Source organism: Carcharhinus amblyrhynchos, unplaced genomic scaffold, assembly GCF_965287045.1.
Source record: "Carcharhinus amblyrhynchos unplaced genomic scaffold, sCarAmb.v2.hapA chromosome_324, whole genome shotgun sequence".
Lineage (NCBI taxonomy): Eukaryota > Metazoa > Chordata > Chondrichthyes > Carcharhiniformes > Carcharhinidae > Carcharhinus > Carcharhinus amblyrhynchos.
The window spans coordinates 161,789-184,187 of record NW_027650064.1 but is presented as its reverse complement, the minus strand read 5'-3'; the positions used below and the strand labels follow the sequence as shown (position 1 = coordinate 184,187).

The 22,399-nt window shown below is 48.0% G+C and overlaps 1 protein-coding gene across 2 annotated transcripts in view; it reads right to left on the bottom strand.

Moving 5' to 3' along the window:
- Positions 1 to 6: 6 nt before the first annotated feature.
- The window catches only part of clasrp (CLK4-associating serine/arginine rich protein), a 51,032-nt gene continuing 28,639 nt past the window's right edge, over positions 7 to 22,399 (bottom strand). The window contains exons 14-20 of one of the 2 annotated variants that reach the window (XM_080183536.1): positions 17,801 to 18,058; positions 16,770 to 16,973; positions 15,426 to 15,465; positions 9,196 to 9,256; positions 6,454 to 6,512; positions 3,024 to 3,070; positions 7 to 863 (exon numbers count right to left, since the gene is read on the bottom strand). In XM_080183536.1, coding sequence (XP_080039662.1) covers positions 722 to 863; positions 3,024 to 3,070; positions 6,454 to 6,512; positions 9,196 to 9,256; positions 15,426 to 15,465; positions 16,770 to 16,973; positions 17,801 to 18,058 — 811 coding nt within the window. In that variant the 3' untranslated portion in view covers positions 7 to 721. Of the gene's footprint in view, positions 864 to 3,022; positions 3,071 to 6,453; positions 6,513 to 9,195; positions 9,257 to 15,421; positions 15,466 to 16,769; positions 16,974 to 17,800; positions 18,059 to 22,399 lie in introns of those variants that run through there. The other variant, XR_013885951.1, reaches the window with a different exon arrangement.

Below are 22,399 nucleotides of genomic sequence, written 5' to 3'. Positions count from 1 at the left end.
GTCAGTGCCTTTAACCAGCACCAATGGAATTATTAAATTAAAAAAAGATTGCCTGAGGGACAGCTTCAGTAACGCTGAATTTACAAGACAAACAGGCCATTCTGCCCACTCAATCCATGCTGGTGTTCAGGCTCCACATGCTACTCCTCCCATCCCATCTGTGTGTCTAAAGGTGACACCTGTGACAGTGCAGCACCCCCTCAGTACTGTGGCACCATCTTAGTGATCAGAGTCATCGAGTGCGTCACTCACCCACAATAGAATCCCTACAATGCAGGAGGCCATTCGGCCCATCAAGTCTGCACTGACTCTATGATAGAGTATCTTATCCAGTTCCTCTCACCCATCCTAAACTACTCCTCCTCAATCCACCTAACCTACACATCTTTGGACACTAAGGGTCAATTTAGCATGGCCAATCCACCTAACCCACACATCTTTGGACTGTGGGAGGAAACCAGAGCACCCGGAGGAAACCCACACAGACACGGGGAGAAAGTGCAGACTCCCGAGGCCGGAATCGAACCCGGGTCTCTGGCCCTGTGAGGCAGCAGTGCTAACCACTGCGTCATCACATCATGACAGGAATCGCAACGCTGTAAACCAAGGTTCCCTGCGCCCACTGGACTTCCCCAATTCCCGATCACCATCCGAGTTGACATGGTCACAGCTGAACTGTGATGGCCTTCCCTCTTTCCGGCCACAGTTCACAATCCTCTAGCTAGTCACGGTCTCTTCCCCCCCAGGGACATGGGGTCAGACTACCAGCATGATACGTACCGTGCCTCGGTGAACACGAGCGGCTCCGTCTCGGATATTCCTTCTCCCACTCATCCCGTTCTTTATCCCTGCGCTCTCTCTCCCTGTGTGGCAAAACAGAAAGCAGAAAAGGCAGCACTTTCGTATCAGTCACTCTGCCAAACATCCGGACAAACGCGCGGTTCCAAACTCCCGACACGGCTGTCCGAGCTCAAGCCAAGCATCCAAGGAAGCAAGAGTGAAAAGTTCTCTCTCCCCATCCTGCGCCTCGCCTGAATTTTCTGGCTCACAGCTTAGCTTCAGTCAAGCACAGAAGCATTCTCGGTGCCCCAATGATGGACCGTTATTGACAGAATCCCTACAGTGCAGAAGGAGGCCATTCTGCCCATCAAGCATTGACAACAATCCTACCCAGGCTATCCCCGTGACCCCATGTATTGACCCTGCTAAGGCCCTTGACATCCCCCTAATGCTAAGGGGCAATTTAGTATGGCCAATCCACCTAACCTACACATCCTTAGACACTAAGGGACGATTTAACACGGCCAATCTACCTAACCCACACATCTTTGGAGTACGGGAGGAAGCAGACCATCTGGAGGAAACCCATGCAAACACGGGAAGACTATTCCAACTCCACACAGGCAGTGACCCAAGGCCAGGATCAAACCCAGATCCCTGGTGCTGTGAGGCAACAGTGCTAACCCACTGTGCCACCGGATAACGACCAAACTACCTCAACGATGAACGCCCCCCCCACTCACTGAGACAGGTTAAGCTCAGGAGACCCCTTGGGGGTGGTGGGGTCAGTTCAACAAGCAGTAGCAGAAATCTACTCCTTGACAGGCCTGCCCTCTGTTGGAGAGCTGGAAAACGTGCGCCTGAACTCTCCAGTAAATCAGGTTGGATGAGGATACCTTCTATTCGATACTGAACTCTTCAGATCACAATAAATAGGGGCAGGAAGAGGCCAGTGTTCAGCAGAGTTCCTGTCTGCAAAACCGCTATTCCCTCCCCTACTTTCCCCCACGCCCTGCTGTAAACCCTTATCAATCAAAATTCTAAATCAGCCCCGAGTATATTTAACCCAGTCTCTGCTACAAACATTGAACAACCGTCAATAGGTGATTTCTCCATCTTAACTGGGTTTAAAAAAAGGGTAACATAGCTCACACAGAGTCAGAAGGGATTTGGGGTTAAACTGGGAATATTAGTTAGGAGTGGCACAGTGGGTCAGCACTGCAGCCTCACAGCGCCAGGGACCGTGGTTCGATTCCCGGCTTGAGTCACAGTCTTTTGGAGTTTGCATGTTCTCCCCGTGTCTGCGTGGGTTTCCTCCGGGTGCTCCGGTTTCCTCCCACAGTCTGAAAGACGCGCTGGTTAGGGTGGATTGGCCATGCTAAATTCTCCCTCAGTGTACCCTAATTGGATATTGGAGTGTGGCGACTAGGGGATTTTCACAGTAACTTCATTGCAGTGTCAACGTAAGCCTCGTCAAGCACTAACAAATAAAATAAAAACTAGAAGTCGGTCATTCGGCCCTTTGACCCTGCTCCGCCATTCAGTACCTGCCATTAGGCTCACGGGGGCTATAGAACCATAGAATCCCTATAGTGCAGGAGGATATTTGGCCCATCAAGTCTGCACCGACTAGAACCCCAACCAGGCCCTATTCACCCAGCTAACAGTTCCCTGTTTTCTCTCTACTGCCTTTTTTGAGTAGTGGGCTGACATTAGCTACCCGCCGGCCTGTAGGAACCAGCCCCAGATCTAGAGACGAGGGGTTCGTCATATGAAGAGAGATTGAACAATTTGGGTCCATACTCTCTGAATTGAGAAAAATGAGGGGAGATCAAATTGAGGTCTACAAGGTGATAAAAGGTCTGGATAAAGTAGACGTGGAGCGGATGCTTCCTCCTGTGGAGTGCTCCAAGACGAGAGGTCACAGTCTGAGGATAAGGGGCAGCAAATTTAAAACAGAGTTGAGAAGAAATTACTCCTCCCAAAGGGCTGTGAATCTGTGGAATTCACTACCCCAAAGTGCAGTGAATGCTGGGACAGTGAGTAAATTTGAGGAGTTAGACAGATTTTTAATTGGTAATGGGTTGAAGGGCTATGGGAGAAGGCAGGAATGAGGAACATATCAGTCAGGGCGGACTCGATGGGCTGAATGGCCTAATACTGCTCCTATATCTTATGAATTTATGCTGCTCAGGGATGAAACTGCACACACGGACAGACGGAGCGAATGGAAAAGTTATTACTTCAGTCGGATTTTCCGAGCCATGGCCCGCAGTTCATCCTCGCGCTCCTGAAAAAAAACACAAACACGGTTCAGCAGAAGCCAAATCTTACAAAAGTTACAGCACAGGAGGAGGCCATTCAGCCCATTTCATCCATGCCAGCCCAAGGGCACCTAACTGCCCTTTCTAATCCCACCTTCAGTCGGAGAGACTTGGATTGGAAGGCACAGCCCCAGAATAAAGGGACGATTCTTTAGAGATGAGGAGGAATTTCTTCAGCCAGAGGGTGGTGAATCTGTAGAATTCATTGCCTCAGAGGAGGCCAGGTCATTGAGTGTGTTTAAGACAGAGATAGATAGGTTCTGGATTGATTAGGGTTAAGGGGAAAGGGCTGGAGAATGAGTTTGAAAAATATATTGCCATGATCAAAGGCAGAGCAGACTCAATGGGCCAAATGGTCCAATTCAGTTCCTAAATCTTATGACCTTTCTGCACCCAGTCCATAGCCCTGTAGCTTGCAGCACCCAAGGTGCTGTAAACTACAAAGAGTTTAGGATCTCCACCTCCACCACCATCCCGAGCAGTTAATTCCAGACACATAACACCCTCTGTGTAAAAAAGTTCTTCCTCATTTCCCCTCTACCCCGACTGCCACTTAACTCAAATCTATGTTTATCCTGTTATTTATTAGTGTCACGAGTAGGCTTAACACTGAAGTTACTGTGAAAATTCCGTGGTCGCCACACTCCGGCGCCTGTTCGGGTTACATTGACGGAGAATGTCTTTCGGACAGCAACCCACGCAGACACGGGGAGAACGTGTAGACTCCGCACAGACAGTGACCCAAACTGGGACTCGAACCCAGGTAACCTGGCGCTGTGAGACAGCAGTGCCACCCTGGTTCTAGAATTTCCGCCAAGGGAAACAATTTTATCCTGTCCACTCTATCTCTTCCCCTCATCACTTGGTACACCTCTGTCAAGTCTCTTTTGTTCCAAGGAAAATATCTGCAGCCTATCCAATCTCTCCGCACCGCCACACTTTCCCAGCCCTGGCAACAAATCATGTGGTGTTGAAAAGATCTGTCAGTCAGTCTGGCAGCCTCCGGGGAACGAGCTGGTGATAAGCCTAACACGTGGAGTTCAATCGAAGTGAGTCTCTGTCTTTCCTGAACAAATCACTTGACACTTTCCTCAGTGTTACAAGGATTGTGCCCACCGAGCCCAGCACAAATCTGCCAGTTCCACCTTGTGCCTTCTTCTTTCTTTGTCTTCTGGCTCCCCTCAACTTCCCCGCCCCTTCTCACCCACCCTCCTCTTGTGATCTACCAGCCCCCTCATCTCTGCTGCCACACACAATATCGCCCTCAGTCTCCCCACTCATTCCCAACACTCCAGCCGACCCTACTACCTATTTAATTTTTTCTTAAATGCTGATGTGCATTCTGGGCGTTGCTGGCTGGGCCAACATTTGTACCCTCGTTCCTGATCGTCTCAGTCAGGACTGAGAGGATTACTGGACTATTTAAGAGCACGGCGATTAGCAGTACTGCCTCACAATGCAAGGGACTCAGGTTCAATTCCAAGCTTGGATTGTTTGGAGTTTGCACATTCTCCCTATGTCTGTGTGGGTTTCCTCTGGGTGCTCCAGTTTCCTACAGTCTGAAAGACGTGAGGGTTAGGTGGGTTGGCCATGCTAAATTGCCCCTTAGTGTTAGGGGGATTAGCAGGGTAAACATGTGGGGTTACAGGGATAGAGTAGGATTAATGTTGGTGCATGTTTGATGGGCCAAATGGCCTCCTTTTGCACTGTGGGGATTCTATAGTTCTACAAAATGGCCCAGCAGAACAGGTCCAACATAGCACTAAAGTCCAACATTCTCTTTGCTAGCTTCCTGTGCTTGCTGATCTTTTAGAATTCATCGCGAAGGATACTTTTCCCAGGGTGGAAGTGTCAACTACAAGGGGGCACGGGTTCAAGGTAAGAGGGGACAAGTTTAAGGGAGATGTGCGGGGTAAGTTTTTGAGAGTGGGTGCCTGGAACCCACTGCCAGAGGCATCTGAATGGGCACATGAGTCGGGAGAAAATAGAGGGATATGGACTGAGTAAGGATAGAAGGTTTTTTTCTTTAACTTCAGATTAGGGCATCATGATTAGCACAGACTTGGAGGGCTGAGGGGCCTGTTCCTGTGCTGTACTTTTCTTTGATCTTCGATACCCTGGGCTCTCTGCCCCGCAGCATTCTGCAGTCTCTCTACCGGTTCAAGATAAGGTAAGTGGGAATGAATGGAAACAGGAATTTAAATATGAGATTCCCCCATGGGGCACAGCTGCACAGCGACACGGAGGGGACCCTGATCTAGACTAAGCACTATCCACATGGGACGAAATGAAAAGACACAACCCTTTAAATGCAAGTCAATCAATTAACGAAAATGGCCAATGGAATGTTTGCATCCTTCAGTCTTTAAAGAGCCTTCATCTGACTCATCTGCATTCAGTTCTGGGCACTGCACCTCAGGTAAAGAGGCAATGCTTACAGAAGGAACTCCATCACACATTAATAGGAATTAGAGTCAGGATAGACCATTCGGCCCTTCAAGCCCTGCTCCACCACTCATTTTGATCATGGCTGATCATCAAATTCAATATCCTCCTTCCCCTTCATGTCCCTTCAACCCCAAATCTCAGCTGGTCTATGGGGAGAGAATAGATGTGGAGATGCCGGTGTCGGACTGGAATGGGCACAGTAAGAAGTCACACAACACCAGGTTAAAGTCCAACAGGATTATTTTTTGGAATCACGAGCTTTCGGAGCTCTTCCACTCTGACGAAGGGTCAGCAAGATTCGAAACGTTGGCTCTATTCTCTCCGTTAAAAAAAAAACTCACAACACCAGGTTAAAGTCCAACAGGTTTATTTGGAATCATGAGCTTTCACAGCGCTGCTCCTTCAACAGGTGAGTGGAAAGGTAGCTTCTCAAACATGGCATATATAGACAGACACAATTGCAAGATAATTAGATTCTTCACATCCCAATCTGTCATTATCTTGCAATTGAGTCCCTGTCAGTATATGCCATGTTTGTGAAAACTACCTCCACTCACCTGATGAAGGAGCAGCGCTACGAAAGCTCGTGATTCCAAATAAACCTGCTGGACTCTAACCTGGTGTTGTAAGACTTCTTACTGAGAGAGAATAGAGCCAATGTTTTGAATCTGGTTGACTTTTCTTCAGAATGGGAGAGCTTTTAAAATTTCCAAGATTGTAACTGATAATTTTTTTCTCTGGATTAGCTAAGGGTTTCATGGAACTAAGGCAGGTTAATTGGAATCGAACTACACCAAATAGAGGGATGCAATAGGCTAAAGGGGCTGAATGGCCTCTTATTCCAGTGCTTCTCTCAACAACATCATTACTGCACATATCCTGAGCCTTGGTGATGCCTTACCTGTCGCTCCTGTTCTTGTTGGAGCTGCTTCTCCTGCGCAGCTTTCTTATCAGCTTTAACTGGGTGACAAAAATAAAAAAGAAATTTTACTTTTCCTCTCACATTTGTCTGAAGCAGACCCGAGTATTCCCGCTATCAGGAGGGCAACTTGTATCTGTGGGCTGGACAGCATTTACATAGCAGCCTTTGTGGCCACTGCATGTCACAACGTGCTTAACAGCCAGTGAAGTATAATCTCATGCACAGCAAGATCCACAAGCAGCAATGTGATTCTGGTGAGATAATGCGTTGTTGCTGGAAGGATAAACATAATCCAGCACAAGTGAAACTCTGATCTTCTTCGAAATAGTGGCCACGGGATCATTAATATCCATTTGTGCAAGCAGCTGGACCTTGCTTTAACACGTAACAGATGACATGTTTGACATGTGCTGCTGCACTGCCGTTTCAGTGTAGATTTTAATATTAAAGCACCATGTGAGTTTATATTAACAATAAAGATGCAGAGCTCTGTATCTAACCTTGATAGAGCAGTGCAGAGGGCGCTTTACTCTGTATCTAACCTCGTGCTGTACCTGTCCTGGGAGTGTTTGATGGGAACAGTGTAGAGGGAGCTTTACTCTGTATCTAACCCCGTGCTGTACCTGTCCTGGGAGTGTTTGATGGGAACAGTGTAGAGGGAGCTTTACTCTGTATCTAACCTCGTGCTGTACCTGTCCTGGGAGTGTTTGATGGGAACAGTGTAGAGGGAGCTTTACTCTGTATCTAACCCCATGCTGTAACTGTCCTGGGAGTGTTTGATGGGGTCAGTGTAGAGAGAGCTTTACTCTGTATTTAACCCCGTGCTGTACCTATCCTGGGAGTGTTTGATGGGGTCAGTGTAGAGGGAGCTTTACTCTGTAACTAACCCCGTGCTGTACCTGTCCTGGGAGTGTCTGATGGGGACAGTGTAGAGGGAGCTTTACTCTGATTTGATAAGGTGCCGCATAAAAGGTTGCTACAGAAGGTTAGGGTGCACAGAGTTGGGGGTAAGGTGTTAGCGTGGATAGAGGATTGGCTGTCTAATAGGAAGCAGAGAGTTGGAATCAATGGGTGCTATTCTGGTTGGCGGTTGGTGACTAGTGGAGTGCCGCAGGGATTGGTGCTGGGGCCTCAACTGTTTACCATTTATATAGATGATCTAGAGGAGGGGGCTGAGTGTAGGGTGACGAAATTTGCTGATGACACGAAGAAAAGTGATAAAGCAAATTGCGTGGAGGGTGTGGAAAGTCTGCAGAGAGATCTGGATAGGCTGAGCGAGTGGGCGAGGACCTAGCAGATGGAGTATAATGTTAGCAAGTGTGAGGTTATCCACTTTGGCAGAAATAATAGTAGGAGGGATTATTATTTAAAAGGCGAAAAGCTGCAGCATGCTACGGTGCACAGGGACCTGGGGGTCCTTGTGCACGAGTCACAAAAACCCAGTCTGCAGATGCAGCAGGTGATCAAGAAGGCGAATGGAATGTTAGCCTTTATAGTGAGGGGGATAGAATATAAAAGTAGGGAGGTCTTGCTACAACTGTACAGGGTACTGGTGAGGCCGCAGCTGGAGTACTGTGTGCAGTTTTGGTCGCCGCACTTGCGAAAGGATATATTGGCCTTGGAGGGAGTGCAGAGGAGGTTCACTAGGCTGATACTGGAGATGAGGGGGTTGGACTATGAAGAGAGACTAAATAGACTAGGTCTGTACTCGTTGGAGTTTAGAAGGATGAGGGGGCGGATCTTATAGAGACGTACAAGATAATGAAGGGGATGGATAGGGTAGAGGTAGAGAGATTCTTACTGCTTAGAAAGGATAGCAGGACTAGAGGGCACAGCCTCAAGATAAGGAGGGGGGGGCAGCAGTTTAGATCAGACTTGAGGAGGAACTTCTTCACTCAAAGGGTGGTGAATCTCTGGAATTCTCTGCCCGTCGATGTGGTGGAGGCTACCTCGCTAAATATATTTAAGTCATGGATAGATAGGTTTTTGATAGACAGGGGAATTAAGAGTTATGGGGAGAAAGCGGGAAAGTGGAACTGATCCACTTCAGATCAGCCATGATCTTATTAAATGGCGGGTCAGGCTCGAAGGGCTAGATGGCCTACTCCTGCTCCTATTTCTTATGTTCTCTGTATCTAACCCCGTGCTGTACCTGTCCTGGGAGTGTTTGATGGGGACAGTGTAGAGGGAGCATTACTCTGTATCTATGATGAATGGATAGGATAGACGTGGAGAGACTCTTCCCGCTCAGAAAGGACAGTAGGACTAGGGGGCACAGCCTCAAGATAAAGGGGGGGGTGGTTTAGAACAGAGTTGAGGAGGAACTTCTTCACTCAAAGGGTGGTGAATCTCTGGAATTCTCTGCCCGTTGAGGTGGTGGAGGCTGCCTCGCTCAATATTTTTAAGACGTGGGTTGATGGGTTTTTGATAAGCGAGGGGATTAAGGGTTATGGGGAGAGGGCGGGAATGTGGAACTGAGACACGACAGATCAGCCATGATCTTATTGAATGGCGGGGCAGGCTCGAAGGGCTAGATTGCTTATGTTCTAACCCCGTGCTGTACCTGTCCTGGGAGTGTTTGATGGGGACAGTGTTGAGGGAGCTTTACTATTATTGATGGAACACAGATTTGCGACTGGCACCAACAAACCTTGAATGGCAGAAAATTGACAAAAAATATTCTTCAGGGATAAGATATAGAAACAGGACATAGATCCTTACATTGTTTATTCAGTGCCTTCTGCATGCGGAGTTTCAGCTTCTCCTGTGGTGTTAGCTTGGGCTGAAAGAGAAAAAGGTGACATTTGTTCGGGGCTAATATACCCTGGGGTTAGACAGTATGAAATCCCTCAGCGTCACCTCCTGAGGACAGCACAGAACAGGACTTGTCCTGGAAGCTCTGGCTGCCTTGTCGACAGTGAACCAGTCGGCCTGTGGGGGAGGAAGAACGCGACGCAGCCTGAGGGGGTTTACATTTACAGTGCCACCATTTCAATTTACATGTTAGGGCTCCTCTGCAACCTAGAGGAATGCAAACATAAGATGAGGGTTTATTCACACACAATACATGCAGCAACGCTTCAATACTATCAGGAGCAATCAGATTCCCAGTTCTCGGCAACATGGTACGGAAGGGCTGGAAAAGCGGACCACAAAGCACCGCTGGAGGGCAGCGCCAATACAGCCCCTATATCACAGCACTAAAACGACACTACTACCGAGGCAGTGTCTGGCAATCCCAGCATCAGGTCAAGTCTTCTGTTTAATACTTCAGCCATTCAAATAATTAGCACATACTAGCCCTGGGCATCTCCCCCAAAGGGCACGATGCAGTGGTTAGCACTGATGCCTCACAGAGCCAGGGACTTGGGTTCAATTCTGGCCTGGGTGGCTGCTTGTGTGGAATTTGCACGTTCTCCCCGTATCTGTGTAGGTTTTTCCAGGTGCTCCGGTTTCCTCCCACACTCCAGAGATGTGCAGGTTACATGGATTGGCCATGCTAAATTGTCCCTTAGTATCCAAAGATGTGTGGGTTAGGTGGATTGGCCATGCTAAATTGCCCCTTAGTGTCAGGGGGATTAACAGAGTAAATATGTGGGGTTATGGGTATAGGGCCTGGGTGGGATTGTGGTCTGTGCAGGCTTGATGGGCTGAAAGGCCTCCTCCTGCACTGTAGGGACACTATGATTCTTCTAAGAGTAATTGTAAGCACTTTGTTGCAATTTTACTGCTGGGCATTAAGACAGTTTCCCCTAGACGCAGTCAGGCTGATGCCCAACAGATAAATCAACCAGTTTGACATTCTAGCTTTTGGGGAGCAATTGTCATTTAGATCTGCCAGAACGCACACTGTCAGGCCTGAGACACTGGATCAGCCCAAACTCTCCCAGCGAGGATACTCATGTAAGCAGGTCACCAGTTAGGGAGCAGTCAATAGGGGTGAGCTTTTGCTAAGCTAACGGTCACAAGAAGAGGCAGAACAGAACAAGGGGAAATTAAATACAATCCTGGAACCTGGGCCCTTGGGGTCAGGCAGAAAGTTTCAGGACGGCTTCAATGTAACAAAATATTCAGCTCCCCCAATTTCCTCCCCCACTGAGTCGGCAGGCTTGCTGCTGTTATTTCTGTAATAATTATAACCACTAGCAAGCTTGACATTGTTGTTAGCACTGGCGCCTAAATCAGAAGGTCAAGTTTTTCCCCACCTCAGAGCACAAGAGTATTACAGAGGTTTACAGCATGGAAACAGGCCCTTCGGCCCAACTTGTCCATGCTGCCCTTTCTTTTTAAAGCCCCTAAGCTAATCCCAATTGCACTGCATTTGACCCATATCCTTCTGTACCTATCATATCCATGTAACTATCTGAATGCTTTTTAGAAGACAAAATTGTATCTGCCTCTACTATTACCTCTGGCAGATTGTTCCAGACACTCACCACCCTCTGAAAAAAATTGCCCCTCTGATTGCCCCTCTGATCCCTTTTGTATCTCTCCCCTCTCACCTTAAACCTATGCCCTCTAGTTTTAGACTCCCCTATCTTTGGGAAAAGACATTGACTATCTAGCTGACATGTGCCCCTCATTATCTTATAGACCTCTATAAGATCAGCCCTCAGCCTTTACACTCCAGAGAGAAAAGTCCCAGTTTAGCCAGCCTCTCCTTATAACTCAATCTATCAAGTCCTGTTAGCATCCTAGTAAATCTTTTCTGAACTCTTTCTAGTTTAATAATATCCTTTCTATTTTAGAAAGGCTATTATGAAATATTATTAAAGAGAGGGACATAGATAAACTGCAGAGCTGGGCTGAGGTGGAGTTTAATGCGGAAAAGCGTAGGTTAGATGGGCTTTAGATTGGTTTTCACAGGTCGGCGCAAACATCGAAGGCCGAAGGGCCTGTACGGTGCTGTAATGTTTTATGTGAAGACTTGCATTTATATAGCACCTTCCACAATTCCAAGAAACTCCAAAATGCTTCACAGCCAATAAAGTTCGATTTGGGGTGTTGCAAAGTAGGAACAGTGGCAGCCAATTTGCAGACAGGGGCCTCCCACAAACAGCAGCTTGGCCAAGGTACAATCATCTATCTTAGCGGAGTGACAGGAACATCAGCGACAATCTCCCTACTCCTCCTCCAGAACCTGCCACGGGATGTTGTACACTGAGTGGTAGATGGGGCCTTGATTCAATGCATTACCCAGTGCTCCCTCAGTACCACAATCGGAGGTCAACTAGAGTTAAATGCCTCTGGGTTGGGATTCAAACCTACTACATTCTGACATCGAGGCTGATAGTTCCTTCCAGCACCACGCAGAGACCTAAATCATATGGAAAGTTCAGAAAGGATATTTTGGTGCTATTATAGGAATTACCACAGTACCCTGACTAACATCAGTCTCACGTCCATACACTGGTTATTTTCTCATTGAAATGCAGACAAACTCTGTCACATTCATCCTGCACAAGAACAGTGACTGCACTTAAAAAGTTACTTCGTTTGTCTGGCAGCACTTGGCTACGTGAGAACTAGGAGCAGGAGTAGGCCATTCAGCCCCTTGAGCCCACTCTGCCATTTAACATGATCATGACTCATCTCGTCTTGCCCTCAACTCCACTTTCCTGCCTGTTCTCCATCACCCTTCAACCCCATAACTACTTAAATATCTGTCCACTTTATCCTCAATGTCCAAACCTGATGACCTACATACTAAGGTCTTAAAAGGCATTGGAGAAAGTGGATCCTTTGGTTATCATATTTCCCTGGATGTGGGTAAGGTTCCAGCGGATTGGAAAAATGCTAATGTCACGCCCTTGTTCAAAAAGGTAGGGGAGGCAGAAAGTGGGAAACTATAGGCCAGTTAGTTTAACATCTGTTGTTGGGAAATCGTTAGAATCCATTGTTAAGGAAGTGATAACAGGGTATTTGGAAAGTCAAAACACAATATCAAAAGGCGGGTACAATTTTGTCTTTTAAAAAGCATTCAGACAGTTACATGGGTAAGATAGGTATAGAGGGATAAGGGCCAAACGCTGGCAATTGGGAATAGTTTAGTGGTTTGAAAAAAAGGGCAGCATGGACAAGTTGGGCCAAAGGGCCTGTTTCCATGCTGTAAACCTCTATGACTCTACAAGACAGCATGGCTTTATGGAGGGTATATTGTGTTTGACAACACAGTTACTCTCTGGCTAGTTTAATACCTTCAAAGGAACTAGAACTAGACCCTTGGACAGTATGACATGGTGGTGGCGGGGGTGGGGCGGGGGAGGTGGTGGTGGACGAGAGAGAGAGGAAGAAAGAGAGAGCGAGAGAGAGGAGGGATGGGATTGAAGTTTGAAGGGGCTCCTTGCGAGGGTTTGCCTGTATTTGCAGGAGGTTTTTATTTAGTACAAATGAGTATGAAAAACACTCTTTAAAATGGTTGCTTTCTGGAGCCCAGGCCTGTCATCTGGATGCATGGTCAAAGCGAACGTGTAAATTGCCCTGTCCTCGCCGAAGACTGAACTTGGCTCGGGGGATCACAACAGGCTGAAGGTTTGTGCTCCACCCTGCCTTTTACTGTTCTAATCCCTCAGGATATTTGAAAAACTGCTCCGACAATCTGAGGAAGGATGAACTTGCCATAGAGAGAGTGCAGCGAATGTTTATCAGGCTGATTCCTGGGATGGGAGGTGTGTCTATGAGGAGACACTAAGTTGGTTAGGATTATATTCGCTGGAGTTTAGAGGAGTGAGAGGGGATCTCATAGAAACTTATAAAATTCTAACAGGATTAGACAAAGTAGATTCAGAAAGAATGTTCCCGATGGTGGGGGAATCCAGAGTTAGGGATCATAGTTTGCAGATATGGGGTAAACCTTTTAGAACTAAGGTGAGGAGAAATTTCTTCACACAGAGTGTGGCAAATGTGTGGGATTTATTACCACAGAAAGTAATTGAGGCCAAAACATTGTGTGATTTCAAGAAGAAATTAGATATCACTCTAGGGGCTAAAGGGATCAAGAGATATGGGGGGTTTCAGGGGGGAAAATCAGGATACTGAATTTGATGGTCAGCCATGGTCAAGATGAATGGCAGAGCAGACCTGAAGGGCTGAATGGCTTTTTCCTGCTTCTAGTTTCTATTCCGATCAACTCTTGGATTCTTATCGGGCCTGGGTAGGATACTCTGTTGGAGAGTCGGTGCAGACATGAGGGGTGAATGGCCTCCTCCTGCACTGTAAGGATTTTATGCTGATACAATGATTCTCACCCTGCTCCCTTCCGTCTCCCTGGATGGTGTTAACTCCCTGCGGAAGCACCACCCAAACAGATTTGGCCCCTTCCTTGCAAGCTGCTCAAAGCACTTCGTCGTGCGCGAGGCAGGCGGTGTGGGTTGCTTGACTGTGGAAGCTGAACTCTCGCTTGCTGGTCAGATGTGTGTACAGGAGCCACTCTGCGGTGAGCAGATACACTGGGTGCGCTTCCCCCCGAGATGCAGTGACTGCTGAGTGGTATCTGAAAGTGCAGCCCAGCCATGGTACAGCCAGCACTGACTGACAATGGGACATGGGGTGGGTGGCGGGAGATTCTGGGCCTGTACGATGCTGGGAAATGCCTACTTTAGAGGTAAAGTTTATCAGAATAGGGCTAATGCTTGTTGTGCTCTGGCACCATGGCCCAGTCAGTTAAAACTCAGCTAATGCACGATTAGCTGGCATTTTTGGCGGCATGGTGGCACATCGGTTAGCACTGCTGCCTCACAATGCTGGGGACCTGGGTTCAATTCCGGCCTTGGGTCACTTGTGTGGCGTCTGCACATTCTCCCTGTGTCTGCATGGGTTTCCTCCCACAGTCCAAACATCTGCAGGTTAGGTGGATTGGCCACGCTGAATTGCCCCTTAGTGTCAGGGTGATTAGTAGGGTAAATACATGGGATTACAGGGACAGGGCCTGCCTGGGATTGTGGTCGATGCGCAGTCAATGGGCTTAATGGCCTCCTTCTGCCCTTATGGATTCGATGATTCTATATACGAGCATCTTATTTTTAATACATTTGTGGGACATGGGTGTCGCTGGCTGGGCCATCATTTATTGCCCATTCCTAATTGCCTGAGAGCAGTTGAGAGTCAACCACATTGCTGTGGCTCTGGAGTCACATGTAGGCCAGACCGGGTAAGGACGGCAGATTTCCTTCCCTAAGGGGATAGTAGTGAACCAGGTGGGTTTTTCCAACAATCAATAACGGTTTCGTGGTCATCAGTAGATCCTTAACTCCAGGTAATTTTTTACTGAATTCAAATTGCGCCATTTACCATGGTGGGATTTGGATCCGTGTCCCCACGGCAGAGTTTCTGGATTAATAGTCAGGCGATAAGACCACTTGGCTATTGCCTCCCCTTAAATATACAAGGCGGCTGACACAGAGTGGAGAAACACTTCCGAAACTCACTCCACAGTGCCCCTGGTGGCTAGAAACGGCATTGTGACAGTTGACATAGCAAAAATGAATGGAAAGCGTGACATATCAAGTTAAAGGTTGAGCCAAAAATTGTAACCAGTGGAAGTGGTCATTCCACAAACAGACGACAGCTGGCAAAGTGGATAACATAAAGGAAAAACCTGTAACAAATTCTAACAACCCATATAAAACACACCCGCAGTAACGTTATAGCATTCACAGAATCACAGGAGAGAGAAAACGTTAGAACTGTCAAGGCCCGTTGAATTTTAGCACAATTTAGGGAAAAGAGGAAGAGGGAACGCTTTTGGAACTCATCGAAATGGAACGGTTTCGGGGTGAGGTGAGCCCAAACTGATAGACATTCGGCTCAGTTACCCGATCACACTGCCTCAAGGACAATTTCAGGACAGAGACTAAAAAGTTGCTGAAAGACTACTTGAGGCTGCGTAAGTGTTTCTGTGAGGTTTTCAGAGGGGCTGTGTTTAACGGAGGTGAGGTAAAATTCTTACTGACTTTGGCAGCTCCGGACTCTTTACCCACAGCAGTGTCACACCTGGAAAGAGAAAGAAAGAGAGGGAGTAAATGCTTCTCAGACAGCGCCACACAATTAAACCAGCGTGTCTCTGCTGGTCACCACCTGGCGTGAAATCATAGAGTCCTGACAGCACAGAAGGAGGCCATTCAGCCCATCGTGTCAGCACCAGCTTTCTGACAGAGGATCTTATCTAGGCCCTAGCCCCGTAACCCTACACATTTACCGTTAATCTCTGTATCTTGGGACACTAGGGGGCAATTTAGCACGCCCAATCCACCTAACCTGCACATCTGAAGGCGCGGCACAATGGTTAGGTCTGCTGCCTCACAGGGCCAGTGACACGGGTTCGATTCCTGGCATTGGTCACTGTCTGTGTGAAGTCCGCACATTCTCCCCCATGTAAGCGTGGGTTTTCTCCAGGTGCTCCGGTTTCCTCCCACAGTCCGAAAGAAGCGCTGGTTAGGGCGCATTCGCCATGCTAAGTTCTCCCTCAGTGTACCCAAGCAGGTGCAGGGGTGCAGAGACTAGGGGATTTTCACAGTAACTTCTTTGCAGTGTGAATGTAAGCCTACTTTTCCTAATAAATAAACTTTAACTTTACTGAGGTGCTATCCCCATAAACAGTTTATCACACTAACCTATACATCTTGGGAGACTAAGGGGGCAATTTAGCACTGCCAATCCACCTAACCTGCACATTTGGGGGCATGGCAGTGGTTAGCACTGCTGCTCACAGCACGGCTTCGATTCCTGGCCTCGGGTCATTGTCTGTATGGAGCCTGCACATTCTCCCTGTGTCTGTGTAGGTTTCCTCCGGGTGCTCTGGTTTCTCTCCTCAGTCTGAAAGACGTGCTGGTTAGGTGGATTGGCTGTGCTGAATTCACCCTCAGTGTACCCAAACAGGTGCTGGATGTGGCGACTAGGGGATTTTCAGAGTAACTTCACTGCAGTGTTAACATAAGCCTATTTGTGACACTAACAAATAAAATTAAAAAGATACGTGTCAAAATAACGATGCACTCAGCTACCTTCCAGTGACATGGTGACACAGTGGTTAGCACTGCTGCCTCACAGCGCCAGGAACCTGGGTTTGATTCCCGGCTTGGGTCACTGTCTGTGCGGAGTTTGCACGTTCTCCCTGTGTCTGTGTGGGATTCCTCCAGGTGCTCCAGTTTCCTCCCACAGTCTGAAAGACGTGCTGGTTAGGGCGCATTGGCCATGCTGAGAGTGTTGGTGCAGACACAATGGGCCGAATGGCCTCTTAGGGACTCTATAATTCAGGTGCCTAAAGCCAGTTGCAAGGGGTTCCAAGTCGTGCTTACTTTTTCAGTTTTTCGCCCATGGCGGGGGAAGCAGCCACTTTGCCCAGGCTCTCTTTGACAGGAGACAGGGACTTGCTTTGGCTCTGGGAGCCGCTCAGACTGTCGCTGCTGCTCCGACTGCTGCTGTCCCGGCGTCGACTTGAGCTATAGCCGGTCCTGCCGCTCCGCCGGTAACGGTCATCCGAGCGCGAGTGACTCCTCGACCTTAAACAGGAAGGGAAGATGCGTTAACAACAACAGCCAAGGACATAGCACCCCAAGCACTTCTTTGCTGTTCTAGAACCTTCTCCCCTCCTCTCCTGAAGGGGCTGGAGGTTGTTGGGCACTGAACCAGATCACTGGCACCCCACAGAGCGACTCTGGATCTGGCCACTTGGCACAACTGGACAGTGCCAGCATTAATATGCCAAACCATCCTCTTTCCTCAATCTCCTTCTAAAGTTTATTTATTAGTCACAAGGCTCACATTAACACTGCAATGGAGTTAGACACACTGACCTGAACAGGTGCCAGAGTGTGGCAACTAGGGATTTTCAGTCACTTTATTGCAGTGTTAATGTAAGCCTTACTTGTGATTAATAAATAATCTTAAACTTAACTTTACTGTGAAAAGTAAAGTTTATTTATTAGCCACAAGTAAGGCTTACGTTCACATTGCAATGAAGTAACTGTGAAAATCCCCTAGTCGCCACACTGCAGCGCCTGTTTGGGTACACCGAGGGAGAATTTAGCAAGGCCAATGCATCCCTAACCAGCACGTCTTTCAGACTGTGGGAGGAAACCGGAACATCTGGAGGAAACCCACGCAGACACAGGGAGGACGTGCAGACTCCGCACAAACAGTGACCCAAAGCTGGAATTGAACCTGGGTCCCTGGTGCTGTGAGGCAGCAGTGCTAACCATTGTGCCACCGTGCTGTAAAGTCAATTCTCACCCTCCTTTTATCACAAGCTACAGGCTGCCCGCTGTAGGCTGAGTGCATCATCAATGGCTGCTTTGCCACCACGTCAACCGTCATCCTGACAACTCACCTGGACCGCCTGCCGCGACTGCGGGAGCTGATGTATCGCGTCCTGTCAGCCGAGCGAGACTGTGAACGCGAGCAGCGCCGTCCGTCCCGGGAGCCCCCTCTGCCGTATCGCCCGCGGGAGCCCGAGTAGTGCCTGTTGCGAGAGCGGGAACGTGAGCGGGAGCGTGAATATCGACTCGACCTCCGGTGCCCGCGAGAACGGTGGCTGCGGGAGTTTGACCGAGATCGGGAGGACCGTGACGAGGACGAGGAACGATGCCTGAGGAAGTAAAGGAAGAAAAAAAAGAAGAAAATAAAATCAATGTGAAAATCAACAGCATAAATGACATTGTAGTCTTCAGGTACCGAGAGCAATCGCGCTGCAACTTTCTCATTCTTAAACCCACACGATCACACAATAACAAAAAAACAAAGACCAGGGCACCCGAGGGGAAACCCAGAGTCCCTACCCTGGGATCAGAGTTTCAGTAACACAGGTAAAATACTGTGGATGCTGTGAAGCTGAAATGAAGACAGAAAAATGCTGGAAATACTCAGCAGGTCAGGGAGCATCTGTGGTGAAAGAAACAGTTAACCCTTTGAGTCGATGACCTTCCAGCAGAACTGGGAAAGTTAGAATTTAAATGGCTTTGAGCGAGGGTTAGCATTGCTGCCTCGCAACGCCAGGGAGCGTGACTCAATTCTGGCCTCAGGTCACTGTCTGTGTGGAGTTTTCACATTCTCCCTGTGTCTGCGTGGATTTCCTCCAGGTGCTCCGGTTTCCTCCCACAGTCCAAAGATGTGCAGGGTTAGGTGGACTGGCCATGCTAAATGGTCCCTTAATGTCCAAAGATGTGCAAGTTAGGTGGATTGCCCATGCTAAATTGCCCCATAGTGTCCAAAGATGTGCGGGTTATTGGATTGGCTGTGCTAAATTGTCCCCTTAGTGTCTAAAGATGTGTACGTTAGATGGATTAGCTCTGGTAAATGTGTGGGGTTACAAGGATAGGATGGGAATAGGGCCTGGGTAAGATGCTCTGTCAGAGAATCAGTACAAAATCAATAGGCTGAATGACCTCTTCTGTACTGTAGGGATTCTATTAATTGCCTCATGTCCAAAGATAGTTTGCAGTTTTGCTTTAGTGTTTTAAGTTTATTTATTAGTGTCACAAATAGGCTTACATTAACACTGCAATGAAGTTAGCGTGAAAATCCCCCAGTTGCCACTCTCCAGCGCCTGTTTGGATACACTGAGGAAGAATTTAGCACCTAACCAGCACCTCTTTCAGACTGTGGGGGGAAATCGGAGCACCCAGAGGAAACTCACGCTGACACGGGAATAACACGCAGACTCCATAGAACCACAGAAAATTACAGCTCGGCCTTTTGACCCTTCTTGTCTGTGCTGAACCATTTATTGCCTCGTCCCAATGACCTGCACTTGGACCACACCCCTCTCATCCATGAACCCATCCAAGTTTTTCTTAAAATGTTAAAAGTGACCCCGCATTTATCACTTTATCCGGCAGCTCATTCCACACTCCCACCACTCCTTGCGTGAAGAAGCTCCCCCTAATATTCCCTTGAAACTTTTCTCTTTTCACCCTTAACCCATGCCCTCTGGTTTTTCTCTCCCCCAGCCTCAGTGGAAAAAGCCTGCTTGCATTCACTCTATACCCATCAAAATCTTATACATCTCTATAAAATCTCCCCTCATTCTTCCACGCTCCAGGAAATAAAGTCCTAACCTATTCAATCTCTCTATGTAACTCTGCACAGAGAGTGACCCAAGTTGGGAATCGAACCTAGTTCCCTGGTGCTGTGAGGTGGCAGTGCTAACTACTGTGCCACCCGTGTCGCCCATGGTGGGCTGGCCATGCTAAAATCGCCCCTCAGTGACCCAAGATGTGCAGGTCAGGGTAGAGATGGGACTGGGTGGGATGAGTCAGTGCAGACTCGATGGGCCAAATGGCCGCCTTCTAGCACTGTAAGGATTCTATGAGTCTAAGGGGTGGGTGAGAAAAAAGTGAAGGTCTGTGGCAGGATGGAAGTCAGATATCATAGTTTGAACTCGTTCCAGTTCTAACGAAAGCTCTTCGACTGGAATCATTAACTCAACTGTTCCCGCTCCACAGATGCTGAGGATTTCCAGAATTTTCTATCTTTGAGACAGTGTTAGGTAGTTCCTGGGCCAGGACATTTTTTTGCCTTAATCCGCAACCCTAAAATTTAAATCTACACAGTACTGAATGCATCTTTGTATCGACAGTTAAACTGAGACCTCTTCCACTTGTCATGTATGCTAAGGATGATGTCAAAGGTCCCCGCCATTCTTAAAAAATAAAATCTTTCAGCTCTCCATCCCCAAAATTCGAGCCCACCTACTCCGCCCCATCTCTCATTGGCTTAACCCTGAATGAAATCACAAACTCCTCCCCTAATTTAGGCAGTTAATCTCTTTCTCAATCTGGTGCCACCACGCCCTCCTCTTAAACACCACCCCCCTCCCCCCACCATCGACCCCTTACATTTCCTGCTGCATCTGCAAACTTCACTTGCGCAGGGCTCAGAATCGTAGAATCCCTACAGTGCAGAAAGAGGCCATTTGGCCTATCAAGCCTGCATCAATAACAGTCCCATCCAGGCCCTATCCCCAGAACCCAGCTAATCTCGCTGAAACTAAGGAGCAATTCAGCATGGCCAATTTCCCCTGACCAGCACATCTTTTGGACTGTGGGAAGAAATCAGAGCACCGGAGGAAACCCACACAGATATGGGGAGAATGTGCAGACTCCGCACAGACAGTGACCTGAAGCAGGAATCGAACCCAGGTCCCCGGGCACTGTGAAGCATCAGTATCAACCACTGTGCCACCATGTAGCCCCCACGCCCCTCATGCTTCTCTTGCTCTCCCTTGTAGGGGAATTAAGATTGACACAACATTTTAGAACAATTATAAAAGGTCTCTGATCACACAGCTTATTAACTTTAGCTTATATTGGACAGCTGTTTAGTGATGCAGAGCAATGCTAACAGCAAGGGTTCAATTCCCACACTGGCTGAAGTTATCCATGAAGGCTCTGCCTTCTCAACCTTGCTCCTTGCCTTGGGTGTGGTGACCCTCAGGTAAAATCAGCTCTCCCCCCTCAAAGGGGACAGCAGCCTATGGTCACCTGGAAATGTGGGGGCTTTATTTTTACTGATTAACTCTGGCACATCAATGGACACCAACAGCCTCGTCACCAGCTCAGACCCTCAATTATCCAGAGTTGCATTTCAAGTCACCCAACAGCACAAATAGACCTGTGTACCCATCCTGCCCACTGTGTTTGCTCTCACTACCCGCCTCCCTGCATTTGGCCAACTCTCAAAGTATTGCACTCACTGTTTGACCTGTCCATCCCTGCCCTCATCCTACCCCATCTTCCACCATGGCAGGAGGCTTACTGTCCCGCTACCCTCCTGACAATGTGGAGTTTTATACCCCAGCCTGCTCTGTGGCAACTCCGTTTCACCCAGGTAGGCAGCCGTGCATCAAATGTTTTGTGCAGGAAGGGAATAGTATGCGGCAACATGACATATACAATAAATGGTAAAACCCTAAGGAGTACTGACAGGCAGAGGGATCTGGTTGTGAATGTCCACCGATCACTGAAAGTGGCAAAGCAAGTGGATAAGGTGGTCAAGAAGGCATTAGGAATGCTTGCCTTTATCGGTCGGGGCGTCAAATATAAAAATTGGCAGGTCATGCAGCAGCTGTACAGAACCTTACTTAGGCCTCATTTAGAATATTGTGTACAATTCTGGTTGCCACACTACCAGAAGGACATGGAGCTTTGGAGAGGGAACAGAAGAGGTTTACCCAGAACGTTGCCTGGTCTGGAGAGTACTAACTACAAGGAAAAGTTGGGTAAATTTGGTTTGTTCTCACTGGAATGATGGAAGTTGAGGGATGACCTGATAGAGGTTTACAAGATTATGAGTAGCATGGGCAGATTGGAGAGTCAGATGCTCTTTCCTAGGGTAGAAAAGTTAAGTACTCGGGAATATAGGCTTAAGGTGCATGGGGAAAAGTTTAGAGGAGGTGTGCAAGGCAAGTTTTTTTTTACACAGACGGTGGTGAATGTCTGGAACATGCTGCCTGGGAAGATGGCAGGAGCAGGTACGGTAGCGGCATTTAAGGGGCAACTAGAAAAATACATGAATAGGATGAGAATGGAAGGATGTGGACTCCGAAAGCGTATATGGTTTTAGTTTAGGCAGGCATCATGATCAGTGCAGGCTTGGAGGGCAGAAGGGCCTGTTCCTGCACTGTACTGTTCTTTGCATAACAAGGAGCAAACAGACAAGCTTGCTGTGTGACAGTCATGATAACATGTCTGCATCTCAAGTATCTGACAGTCACATAGGTGAGGATCAGGAAGGTTTGGAATCCCAGCTATAGAGTTATACAGGAATCCACCTTGCCCTGAATAGATGTGCAAATTGAATAGCTGATAGGCAATCTGGGACTCATGCAGCAAAGCAGACACGTTATTCTCAACCTCCTGACCTATTCTTGAATGAGTGAGTATAAGCAAATAGGGTTGAGAGGGAATGGTTCTGTGGATCGGAGACAGGT